At 30.8% G+C, this 13,906-nt stretch overlaps 1 protein-coding gene across 1 annotated transcript; it reads right to left on the bottom strand.

Moving 5' to 3' along the window:
* Positions 1-8,769: 8,769 nt before the first annotated feature.
* Positions 8,770-11,071, bottom strand: LOC114164738 (transcription factor MYB98-like). Its single transcript, XM_028049492.2, has 3 exons — positions 10,418-11,071; positions 10,008-10,134; positions 8,770-9,576 (listed from the first exon to the last, which is right to left on the bottom strand). The coding sequence occupies exons 1-3, from the start codon at positions 10,984-10,986 to the stop codon at positions 8,935-8,937; spliced, it is 1,338 nt and encodes a 445-aa protein (XP_027905293.1). The 5' UTR covers positions 10,987-11,071; the 3' UTR covers positions 8,770-8,934.
* Between the last annotated feature and the right edge of the window lie 2,835 nt (positions 11,072-13,906).

Raw genomic sequence — 13,906 nt, 5'->3', positions numbered from 1 at the left:
AGCCGAGGATGTATAGATCAGGGAGCATCCTACTGTGGAAGTACCACCCATTGTTTGGAAGATATCCGAGTTGAGGAACGTCGGGGAAAACTAGTCAGCCTAGTCAAAGTCATCTAGGATTGGAGGATAGGTAACTCTACTTGGGAGTTAGAGGAGAATATGAGGAAGTTTCATCCACATATGTTTTCCTGATAATTCTTCATTTTTGAGGTCGAAAATTTTTGTTATTGGGGAGAATGTAAGGCTCAATTATTTTTTGCTCTTATTTTTAAGGGTTGCCCCTAATCAGTTGGGCCTAAAGGCTGGCTCATAGGGTGCCAAGGCCCCTAAAGCAGCGAAGGTCTCTCATTCTGCACTCACTTGCCAATATCAGTGCTCTCACTCTTCCCTTTTCTCTCTATAGGGTTTGGGTCTTGCCCTTCTTCGCATTAGCTCAACTTCATTCTTCAGTCCACGTAAGTTGATTCTCCACCGTACCTTTTTCATTCTCAGCTCTATCATCATGATTCTAACTAGGATTCACCATGGTAACCCATTTTGAATCTATTCCACTACTTTACAGCTCGTGAATTTGCTATGTGGTTGGTAGTACTCACTTGCTTGGGTGTCAGGATAGTCTTCTAGCTTTCTCCAAGTAAGGGAAGCTAGAACTCCTTTTTCTTTGAAATACAGTGCACTTATTTTTGTTCTGGAATGAGTATGTTTGATTGATGGGACGCTACTTTTTTTCTCTACACTGCACACTTTTCATAAAATGAAGGTTCCTACTTTGTCAATCGTTGGATCGAGCTGAAAGTTTGACAATTGATCCTTAACACCCAATTCCTGACTTTGACCGGTCGGATCCTGAATTAGAGCTCTGTAGTGAGAGCAGTTTTTATCGCAAGGTCACTGTAGTTTGGTTGCTGACAACACTGCACACTTTTTGTAAAATGAAGATTCCTACTTCATTAATCGTTGGATCCAGCTGATATTTTAACAACTGATCCTTAACACAAATTTCTTGACTTTGATTGGTCGGATCTTGAATCGAAGCTCTGTAGTGAGAACAATTTTTATTGCAAGATCACTGTAGTTTGGTTGTTGAATGCATTGACCTTTGTTGCTTGTTTGGTGCATAACTTTCTTTATAGTTATTCAATTAAGTTGGTTATTGTTTCATTTCGTTCTTGATTCAATCATATTTAATTTGAATATAAATACAAAAATTTTGGAGCTTTACACAAGCTGCAGTTTTATTTCTAAAATCCCAAAACCGTTTGCAAGATGTGTTGTTAAGTTGGATTGGATAAAAATTATAAGAATTAGTTATTTTCCAAGAGAGAAATATGTTGTATGATTTTAATGTGTCTTCAAATGCTTGTGTTAGAATATAGGAGATTCCTTGGGGGAGATCCTAATTGATTTAATTAGTAGTGTCTTCATTGATCAGGACGTAATTTCATGAATCTCTATGTGAGATCTCATGGTGGTGCCTCATTGGTTAGGGAGTAATTCCACGATGGTTGCATGGTGGTGCCTCATTAGTCAAGACGTAATTCCATGACCCCTGTTAGTGGGAGCTCATGGTGGTGTCTCATACTTAGAACGTAATTCCACAAAGTTCGTAGTGGTGCCTCATTATATAATTTAGTAAGGATTCAAGGTAAGGATTACATCTGACACTCTAAAGAGTCAGTTAGTCTCACGTAGAGCGTACTGACTTAAGTGGTGAGAGTAGCAGAAGGCCTTAGATCTTTTAAGGCTAACCTTGTGAGTGGTAGGGTGAAACTCATTGGCAATTGGCTTTGCAGAGCAGTAGAGGCCACCACAAGCGTAAGCATCCGGTGAATCCGACTAATTATATGTATCAGGATAAGTTGTATCTGAGTCTTAGTGTATTGTGTGCGAGTCATCACATGATTGGTTGCGGCATATATCTTTTATTATGAAAATGTATGCAATCGTATGAAAAAAAAAATCCTACGCTAGCTTACCCTTTCTGCTTGTTGTATGTTCTATGTGTGATTTTCTCCTTTTGCGATGATCGTAAATTTATTGATCTGAGTAGATGTGAGAACTCTTCGTGGTCAATAGGATAATGGAGATTTTGCTGCATAGGTCACCTTGGGTCGGACCCCACTTTTCTGAATTTACCTTAGGGCTATAGCCCATGTATTTCTTTGCCCTTGGGCACTTGTTTTGCCACTGTCAAACTTCTTACTTTGTTTTGTATTGGCATCGTGGTGTGCCTCAGTACTTCACTTTATTATCTTGGTTATTTGTAGGGAGTGACGTTAATACTCCGAGACTTTGCTCTTTATATTATATTATGTGATGTTTCATTTAATTAAATTTATTTATTAAATGGGACGTTACAAATATTAAAACAAAACAATAAATATTATCTATTAAAATCAAAGCAATAAATATTAAAGCAAAAATTAATATTATTTGAAAAACTCATTACTCAAAAGAACATAATGAATTTAAAAGAAAAAAAGGGCAGTCAAAAGTATTATAGAAAATCTACAACAAATAAAACAAAAGGAAGATCATGAGACAAGAAGAAGAAGTACCTAAATGTTTGAGTAGAAAACACTACAAATTTGATTTAATGTAACAATGAATAAAAGAAAATGCAGACAATGACATGCTAGTAAACAAGTTACTAGAGAGTAAAGGGATGTTTCTTTAATTATAAAATAATTTCACAGTGTAAGTATCAGTCAAACATTACTTGGATGCAAGAAAACTTGTTAGAGATTTTTTGTTATATTTGGGTGAAGACATTGGGTTCAATTTGAGGAAAATAAGTTGTTCGATGAATATGTTATTTGTCTTTACAAATACGATGATATGAGGTTAATGTTTTTCTTGTTTTTTCTTTTTGTTTGAGAAAGATGGTACACGCTATTAGTGACGAAAAATAAATAGCATAATAAAAGTAAATAACACATTCAATATGTATTCTATTTTTGGGTGTTTATTTTATGTATTCATAAAAAATAAATTATTAAGAAAGGAGAGACATAAGTGGAAGATAAAAGAAATCGACAAAAATAAGAACAATAATGACTAACACAATACGTATAGATACAACACATGAACTCTATATAAATCTACCAAAAACACCCTCATAGAATTGGTAATACAGTTTGAGAATATAATATAGTGTTTTAGCAAATTGCTAATCTCTAAAATCAACGCTCGGTAATAATGATAAAATAAAGTGATGTTGTGTGTAAAAAATGGTAAACTAATAAATGATGTTATTGAAAAAAATAAAAGAAAAATGAAGGTGTAGTGTGTGGTAATACAGTTTGAGACTAATACGACGTTTTAGGATAATGCTAACCTCTAAAATCAACACTTGGTAATAATAATAAAATAAAGTGATGTTGAGTATAAAAAATACTAAATTAAAAAAAATGAAATGAAAAAGTAGAGTGTGGTTTATGAATATAACCTTTTAGAAAAATAAACATATTAGTTTGTGTATATAAACATAACCTTTTAGAAAATAAACATATCCATGTGTGTATATAGACGTAAATAAACAAATTCACTTGTCTATATAAAAATACGGGATGTTCATAAAATATAAATAAAAATGATTTATAATCATATAAAATTAATATGATCTTTGTATTAATTAATATATAAAATTATAATATTAATATGATGTTTTAATTAATTTATAATTAAAAACACTTATAATGAATTGAGGTTACTGGGGAACATAATATAATCTTCTTGCAAATGCGTAAAAATTATAACAATGATGGGTAACACAATACATATAGATAAAGCACATGATCCTCCTAATGTAATATGATGTTTTAATTAATTTATAATTAAAAACACTTATAATGAATTGAGGTTACTGGGGAACATAATATAATCTTCTTGCAAATGCGTAAAAATTATAACAATGATGGATAACACAATACATATAGACTCTACACTTTATTAAATTCGTTAATTAACATCTGTTTTAACATCTTGATTTAACAAAGGGCGTCGATAAATTGGCAATAAATTCACGTAAAAATATAGCAAGGAATGACAAAATTAAATATAAATTGATTGATTCCTACGTTATTATTCACAATATATCAACAAATATGAATATACACAAAAAGTCTATCAACCATAAACACTTCAATTTCCTATTGCATCGACAGTTCCTTTTGACCAAGTCGCATAATATGGTGACACAATTGTAGAACACACACAATGATCGTCATCATTGTAAGACCCACTTAATTTTACCCTAATGTTTAAGGGTTTGTCCTAATCAGTTAGGTCTGAGGTTGGCCCATACGGTATCCAAAACTCCTAAACCAATCCTAACTCTCTCATTTTACTCATTTCAGAAAAGCTATTCCTCTTCTCCTCTCACAACTGATACATAGTGATTTGCTAGGGTTTGAGTGAGAGCCCCTTTTCTCCAAGTTTGGAGTGTGTTTCCCTCATGTAAGTTAGACTTCACTCTCCTCTTCTCTTTTCCTTTGCCATTTGCACTGTTATGTCTTGAGTCATCCTTATAGACTCATTATTGCTCATGTGTCGTACTATTCAGTTGCGAAGTTCGTTCTTGGAGTTGTGGTACCATTCTGCTTGCTTAAACACAATAGCTCTTGATAAGGTAAGGGAAGCTAGGGTTTTCGTATTTTCTTCATATCTACTTGTTTTAGTGTGTTTTTTTCGTATTTGATATGCTTGGGTGTTGTTGCGGTTGCTTGGATTATGGATAAATGTGTTGTGGTTTGCAAATGCTTGACTGTTGCACGCGAGAACAGTGGTAGGTACTGGTTTTCTCGCCCAAGCGAGTGTGCCTCGCTTAGGTGAGATCAGCAGCAACTCGCCCATGTTTTCTGCTCGAGCTATCGCTTAAGCGATGAGCCTTCGTTTTGAGCGAGGGGTAATCTCCCTCAAGTGAGGAGGTCTCGCCTAAGCGAGAAATCGCATAAGCCACTATTCCTCTATTCGAGCTCTCGCCTAGGTAAGAAGGGCTCGCCTGAGTGAGAGAACCTCTCTCGCCTGAGCGAGGTCTTTTAGCCTGAGTAAGACTAGGGCAGGTTTGTGCTCTAGTTCTGTTTGGTTCTCTAATATGGTTGCTTGCTCGCTTGATAGACTGTTTTCTCACAAAAGCCTGATGTGTGATGCCATGTATATTGCATGAGATTTAAATGAGGATAAGATGTTGCCATGTTGAATATGAAGTGGAAAGTATGAATGGGTTGGTTGGTTGGTTGAATAATTACATGAGACTTGGTATGCATGATAACTTTATGTTTGATTGGTGAAACATGATTTTGGTATGGTTTAGGACGTAATTCCATGAATCTCTAGGTGACATCTTATGATGGTGCCTCATGGTCAGGACGTAATTCCACGAAGGTTTCGTGGTGGTGCCTCATGGTCAGGACGTAATTCCATGACCCCTGTTAGTGGGAGCTCATGGTGGTGCCTCATGGTCAGGACGTAATTTCACGGAGGTCTCGTGGTGGTGCCTCATTATATAATTTAGTAAGGATTCAAGTAAGGATTGCATCCTAACACTCTAAAGAGTCAATTAGTCTCACGTAGAGCATACTGACTCAAGTGGTGAGAGTAGCAGGATGCCCTATTTTTTGGCAGGATAATGGCCTTAGATGTTTGAAGGCTAACCTTGTGCATGGTAGGGTGAAACCCATTGGCTCTGCAGAGCAATAGAGGCCACCACAAGTGCAAGCATTTAGTGAATCCGACTGATTATATGTATCTGGATAATTGAGTCTTAGTGTCTTGCTTGTCAGTCTTACATGCTTGGTTGATCTATGTACTCTTGACTTTAAATTGTATGTTTAATTGCCTGATAAAAACCTTTTTAATTTAGCTTACCCTTTCTGTTTGCTTGTGTGTTTTATGTGTTTTTCTTTTGCGATGCTCATCAATTTATTGATGTGAGCAGAGGTTGGATCTCCTCGTGGTCATCAAAGTGATGGAAATTTTGTTGCATAGCTTATTTTGGGTCGGATCCCTTGTTTTTTGAGCATTTATTTTGAATACTGTTAAACTCTTATTCTGTTTTGTTAATGACATCGTGGTGTACCTTAGTTTTCTGTTCCAAATATTTTGGATAATTGTAAGGAGTGATATTCCCACTCTATAACAATGTCCTTTTATTATTATATGTGATGTTTCATTTAATTATGTTTTATTTAAATGGGACGTTAATCAAAAGTTAACGAAGGGATATGAGAAAAAAAAAAGGTTTATCAAATGCCAAAAACAATAAAAAAATGCATTTTATATAAGTTTACGTCGTTATTTATTTATTATTATTAATGATAATTAGGTTTTAGGAAATAAAAGTACCTAATTGCACATTTTATATTATTATTATTATTACCTAACATAAATATATATATATATATTTTAAATATGTATAATATTATATTAGTTGGTAATAAATATTATAATGTGATTAAGTTAATATAGAAAAAAGAAATATTTATTAAACAAATTTATATTTATTAAAAGCAAAATAAAATGAATGGAGTAAAAAAGAAAAAATAAGTGTTAGATGAATGGAAAGAAAAAGAAAATCTGTTAAAACAATTTTATAGAAAATATATAAAGATAACTGTTATTTGTTTAAAAAATAATAAATAATCTATTGTAAAAGTTAAAATAGAAATAATCATTGTGGATATAAAAAAGGAAATCATGTTTATATCTTTATTATATAGAGTTATAGATAATATTTTATAGTTAGCATTTACAGCATATTTAATATCCTTATTAATGTCTCGCGTAACTGTGTTGTGAAACTGTGGAATAGTATAATTAAGATTTATTTCAGTTTTGGTTTGTTGTGTGTTAAGTCTTAATTAGTCTTAAAAAGAAACATCCGGACACATTAAATCACTCAATTAAGGCATATTAATGGATCCGTTAACTGCTTTCAGTTTCGTTTTATTATATATTTGTAATAGTCTCATTATGATGAAAATACGGTACTTTCTCTATTTTAAATGTTTTTAGCATATACCTTTTCTCTCATATATGCCATTTTATTTTTGGTTTTTCATTTACTCTCATAGAAAACTAAGAAAGCAAAAAATATAAATTTAAAAACATTTTAAATGTCTCTTTACCCTCATTCTTTAAATTCTAATGATTTTTTTTTACACATTAATAAAAATTATAATACGCCGATGACAAAAAACATAAAGATTAAACTAATAATAATTGAAATTTAGCAAAAATCTTTCATCTTGATTTTCAATATATGTTGGATGGTGATAAACAATGACAATGACATTAAATGATTATATTAAAGTAAATAAAAGTTTTGTATATAATTGTAGTGATAGAATTACGGGACTTAGAAAATAGAAATAATTATTTAAGAAATATGAAAATAGTATTCTACACCGTTAAATAAAGATTAAAGAGAAGTAAAAATAATTAAATGTGTCTTAGAGACATTTTGATATACCATTAAATAAAATCATATAAAAGAAAACAAATGTATAATTAAAGTTATGATAGGATGAAAAATACTTTTTAGATATCAAACTAATTATTTTAGGAAAACAAAAAAAATATTCAAATGAAAAAAAAAAATATGAAGAAGAGAATAAATAGTTTATATTACCTCATAAATGAAGGATTTATTTTATTCAAAGCTTAAATTGAAAGTTAAAAGATTCTCATGTGAAAAATCATGAAGATTTCAATTGATTTCCGATGGGTTTATATTTTTCATATGGGTTGGTTGTAGTCATTGAGAGATTATGGTTCTATATAAATGATATTAGTCTTACACATATAAGATATTTCACACCACTTTTAACCCAAAATCTTAAGAGAATGAAATTATGGACATTTTATCCTATATAATATTTAACTGTGTCTTTTCTACCGAATATGGGACCTTGACTCATACTTTGATTATTTCCCACAATTTCACGGTAAGTCAAAAAATCAGAAAAAAAAGTGTACAGTAAGAAAAAGAAAGATTATAAAACTAATGACTAATATATATATATATATATATATATATATATTAATATTAGATTACCGAATAAGTACTTATTTAATTGAGGACAAAGATAAAGACTCAAATGGAACAAATATGTATATATTCATCCTCATCCCAATACTTAATTGAAAAAATTAAGTATAACTCATGCCTATACTTCCATACATTCAATGCAGAAATTTTCCGTTAAAAGGAAGACATATTTACGAGTATGAGTTTATTTATCATCTCATACCGTCTTCACTTAAGTAATCCCTTTTTATATTTTATAAGAACGAGAAGTTTGAATAAAAAAGGTATTATACACAGTCCTTTTGTTCTAACGATTGAGTTACTGAGTAATTAAGGGTCTTTTCCTTTAAAAATTGATAAACATCTAGAGGGATTCTATTAAAATTTGTGGTATAGACTTATCGGTAGCAACTAAATTAGACCATTAAAAAATGTATGTCTCTTTGTTGATGATAAGGTCTGTGTTTAAGTCTAAGTCCCTGTCTCTCTTTGTTGTTAGGCTATATATGTACTCTTTTATAGGTTTTGTTGTTGATACCATGATCCTTGAATCATAATGACAAAAATAAAATAAAAAAATTATAGAAGGTTATGACTTTTGAGAAAACTATATACCACCTATGGTTATATATTATATCCACTTAACAAAATTTAAGAAATTCATGAGTTACTTTAATACATTTTCTAAATCATTGTTTAAAGGTGTTCATGGAACACAATTTATTGAATTGAGATTGCACTATTAAATATAACAAATATCTGTTCTTTTTTTCCCTTCTTACAAATTTCCTTATTGGTCCTAGTAACACATTTCTTTTTCAATACATTATATTAGCCTTATTAGGAATGTAACAAATGATAAACATCTTATCTTATGGAATGATGCCTACATGCATGGAAGGATCTTAAACATGAAAAGTTTCACCATTAATCTGAGAGATCATCTCAACCAAATCCAGCTCCTTCTTAACTTCAACCTCCAACATCTCTGGGGCCATATCTGTCTCAACATTATTCTCATCTCCATTAACAGCTTCAAAACACTGCATTCCCTCCATCATAGGATCACATTGCAATTTTCCTTCACAATTTTTGTTATCCCTAAAGGGAACACAAGGGACAGCATCAAGAAGGGAATGAATACCGGAACCTTCTTCGAAGAGATTCTCTGCAAAGAGAAAATCTGGGACCACATTGAAATCAGAATCTGGTGGCAAGCATTGAAAAGGTGTCTGGGGCAAAACTGGTGCAGTGGCTTTGCTTGTGCTGGTTTTGGTACTTGTAGCAGAAGATTTTCTCCTATAATCTATTGGGGGATTCTTGTCTAAGTTCAAGCTTTTGATATACTCTTGTAGAAGAGTGCCTCTGGGGTACTTGGATCGGCACTTTCTTTTGGAATATTGCCTTCTCTTGGTTGCATTCCAGTGGTTTTTGATCGAGTTCTCAGTTCTTCCAGGCAACCTTTTAGCAATCTCTGCCCATTTGTTTCCTACCTCAGCATGAGCTTCGATTAGTATTTTATCCTCTTCGCAGTTCCATGTGTCCTTCTGCATAATAATTACACAACAAAAATTCCAAACTTTAGTTTTCAAATAAGATCATGTCAACGTTAGACATCATTATCAACTCAACGTCTCAGATACTTAAAAATTCATCAATCATTTATCATTGTATAAATATTTATTAAAAATATAAAATAAAATAAAAAAATTACAATGCATGGTCAACCACACCAAATCCATCATAAAATTTATATAATTTATATTTCATGAAATATAAATAAATTATATTTATTATATATAAATAAATATATAGAAGTAAAATATTAAATTCTTTATACCAATGTTACTTTTTTCTAAAATTTCAAAGAGTCTATCGTTAATGAAAAAATCATGATAAATTAAATAAAAATTACTCTCCAACCTAGACGTCGTAACAAAAAAAATTGTGAACACAAGACATGATAAAAGAATTGTACCTTAATATCAGGCCTTAGATGGTTATGCCATCTCTCTCTGCACTGTTTTCCAATTCTTCCGGGCAGTATCTTAGCAATATGAGACCACTTCCTCAATCCGTATTGTTCCACCAGTTGAATCAATAATCTGTTCGTGCAAACACAGATCCATCTTTTTAAAAGAAATTGAAACACATAAAATTTCATAATAAAGAATATGGTGTAAATGACAAGGTTTTAAAAAAGATTTGTGATTGTGACCACTATTTCGAGACTGTAATGTTGTCACATATATCAGGCAATTTTTCTGCTAACATCAACTATCACAACGAAACAGCGACCAAGAAATAATTCAAAACCATAACGTAAATGAAATGACCACAAATGATAGATTTCATGGAATTATTTTTTATTTTTTTCAGATTTTTTACCCATCTTCTTCTATTGTCCAATGCCCTTTTACTGTGCTGGACTTCTTGCGGACTTTGTACGTTCTTCGAGCGGTTGGATAGGATTTATTATTTTTGTTAACGTCAATTCTTTTGTAATAGTTCATGGGGGATATGCATGAAACTTCATCTGGCAAAACAAAATTGGAGGGTTTGATTTCTTGAGGATTAAAAGGCAAAAAGCTTTGATCTGCAACCATCATGTCTAGTTCAACATTCCTCTGAGGGAAGTTCATCAAGTTATAATTTCCATAAAGGAAATTGTCCATGACATGAGTTTGCCTATTCTCAGCAAAAGGCTTGCTCTCATATACATCTAAATCAGGTGATGAACCAGTAAAGGTGAAATTGTCAAAAGCATCAAAAGTTTGGGTCTGGATTATTGAGTTATTGTTGGATGAGGGCACATTCATGTGAAACTGATCAATATGGTGAAAGTTTTGCAAGCATTCTTGAGATGAAGGATTTCCCAAAGGAATCATATCTTTCATACAGCTTTCTTGTAAGGGCTGTGGGACAAAGGTTTCTTTCAGCAATGTCTCAATATCCATGGAGAGAGATATGAGTTAGAAGAGAACAAAAAAGCAATGGAGTTTCTAAACTCCAGTTTGAGAGCTAGAATGGATTCAAGGGTTCAATGGCAAGGGTTGATTCACACCTTGAACAAAGGTTAAAGCCCGACTTTATATTTTCGATCAAGTTTTCATTCCGAAAACTACGTTGGTAACCGGCACTTCATTAATGAAGACATTTATGTTTTTGTGTCCGTTACTTAATCACAATAAGTCAACTCAAATGAGGTCAGAAAAACCAGTAGTATAATTTTATTTCCTTTATTTTTATTATTATGTTTTGCATATGTAATATCACGTGCCATGGTTACAAAATATGTTTTCTACATTATGAACTAACCCGAAACGTTAACACATCATTTATTTTGTTAAAAATGTAACTCTCACACTTTAAGAGAAAACACCTAGTCTGTATATAACTAGTGGTAGAAAAAATAAAGAGTTAAGTATATTTTTAGTCCTGAACTTTGACTCAAAATTGGGATTCGTCCCTGTCTATCTGAAACTTCTATACATTTTCGTCTCTAAGTTTTAGAAATGAATGAATATAGTCCTTTTAATCCAATTATGTTAACTTTCTTTAACATTTCGAACACTTTTCATATTAGTATTAGAGTTTTTTATACTGTTTGACACATTTTTGGTTAAATATCTATTGAGAAATATATTCAACACCTCAAAAAATTAACGTAATTGAGTTAAAAGGACTATATTCATTCATTTTTAAAGTTTAGGGACCAAAATATATTGAAGTTTCAGACATGGACAAATTTCAATTTTGGATCAAAGTTCAGGAACTAAAAGCATACTTAACCCAAAAATAAACTAGTCACCCTCGGCTCAAAGATAAAACTAGTAAAGTCACTCGTTTTAGGTCTCCAATAAAAAGAAGACATAAAAAACATTTACTATTAATATTTCCATATTAAATAATTAATTATAAAATTAATTTTAAGAAAAAAAAGTCTCAAAAAAATATTTTTTTACTAATATACCTCTATTAAATTAATTATCAAATTATGTTTGAGATAAAAAGAAAGTCTCAAAAGAATATTTTATTATTAATATAGCTCTATTACATTAATTATAAGTTTACGTTTGACAATAAAATTTAATTATATTATTATTAGTGTATGCTAATTTTTATTAGTATTAAAAATAATAATTAATGAATGAAAATCTTTATTTAGTAAAATAATTTTGTTTATGAAGAAGATAATGATTGGATATTTTTATTCTTTTATAATTCTATTTTCTTCTTTTATCTTTTTATCTCTTTTTCACTTCTCTTGCTTCTCCTTACTTTCGTCACCTCTGGAAGTCATTTTTTTGGGGTCTAGACATATCTCATTCCTTCAATCTCATTTTGCCCGTGTGTACCAATTTTTCACCCTCATTTTTTGTTAGTATGTTTTTTCTTTCTATTTGTGTTGTTATAGTTTTTATTCTGTTTTAGATTTGTACTAAAATTAGAAATGTGTTTCTTTTGTCCAGTTTAGTTTTTCGGTACTTTTCGATTTACGAGTTTCAAGAGTTCTTTTGCGTACATTTTGACGAGGAACTAAAATTTTTCTACAAAATTTTTAATTGGATTAGGGGTTAGTCTTTTGGTAGCTAATAGATTAATTGGAGCATAATTCAAAGTTGAATTTTCTACAGAAAGATAATTCAAGGAAAAAAAAGACTTACTATCGATTTGAGAAGAACCTAAGTTTATTGAAAAATGTATTAGACGCAAAAAGATACAATTTGATGAAAACATTTGATAATGAAATTGTAAAATCTCTTCAATAATCATTTAGAGAATTTATTACTTTTTATATATTATAGATAAAGAAATTACCACACTTTAGAGTAGATTTGAACAATTTAAAATATATGAAGATACTTTTTGTTTTTTATGTAGTGTTAAAAATTAAAGTCACTAGATGGTACATTTTTGCAAGAAAACTGCTTAAACTTTGAATAATCTTTAAAACATGATAATTTATTGGATAATGATGAATTTAATTTATTTTCATAATTAAATATCTTAAGAGGAATTATAGGTTTGGAAAATGATAAATTAATTGATATTCTTAATTATATATAAAAATTAGATTCTTTTCCAAATATATGTAACTTATAGAATAATGTTAACAATTTCAATATCAACAATGTCTAATAAAAGATTAAATAGATTAATCTTATTGTTTATTGAAGGGGAAATGTTAAATGAAATTAATTATGACCTTCATTTTTTTTTATCTTTTCCTTTTCATTTTAATTTTCACTCTCAATCTATCATTATTTTCAAAATAAAATTGTATCAAGGTAAAATTAAAAAGTTAAGAAACATTTTGGATCAATCAATTTTTTCTTTTGAATAAATTCATTTTCTTTTTTGTAAAGCAATTTATTTTCTTCTTATATGTGATAAATTTGTCTACTGTATACCACTCGAATGTGATAAATTTATCTTTTTTTAAATAGGTGAGTAGTAATAAATTTATATCAGAAAAATTATAATAATGAGTAAAAGAATTGATTCTTTCCTTTTCAAGAAGAAGACTTGTGCTGGACATGAAAAAATGCATCTAGGTCAATGAAACCTTAAAAATTTCATGTGAATTCAATAATTAAAGATAAAGAAAAAAATTCTAAATTTTTTATAATTAGATATAATAAATTTGAAAAATATAATTTGGCGCCTCTGAAATTTTTTATCCAAGATTTGCCATGGATAGAGATGTCAAAATGGGTTTCAACCCGTGAGCCAACCTAGTTCCCCCTGGGTTCGAGCCGAGTTGGGTTGAGAAAAATTCAACTTTTTCAAAAGTGGGTGGAACTCAACCCGGCTCACTTAACCCACGGGTTAAACGGGTTCGAGCCGGGTTGAATGTGGGTTGACCCACTTAAC

This window comes from Vigna unguiculata, chromosome 9, assembly GCF_037176805.1.
Source record: "Vigna unguiculata cultivar grain cowpea cultivar isolate G323 ecotype 2 chromosome 9, ASM3717680v1, whole genome shotgun sequence".
Taxonomy (NCBI): Eukaryota; Viridiplantae; Streptophyta; class Magnoliopsida; order Fabales; family Fabaceae; genus Vigna; species Vigna unguiculata.
Note: the sequence above shows the minus strand (reverse complement) of the source record. Positions and strands in the feature narration are given on the sequence as shown.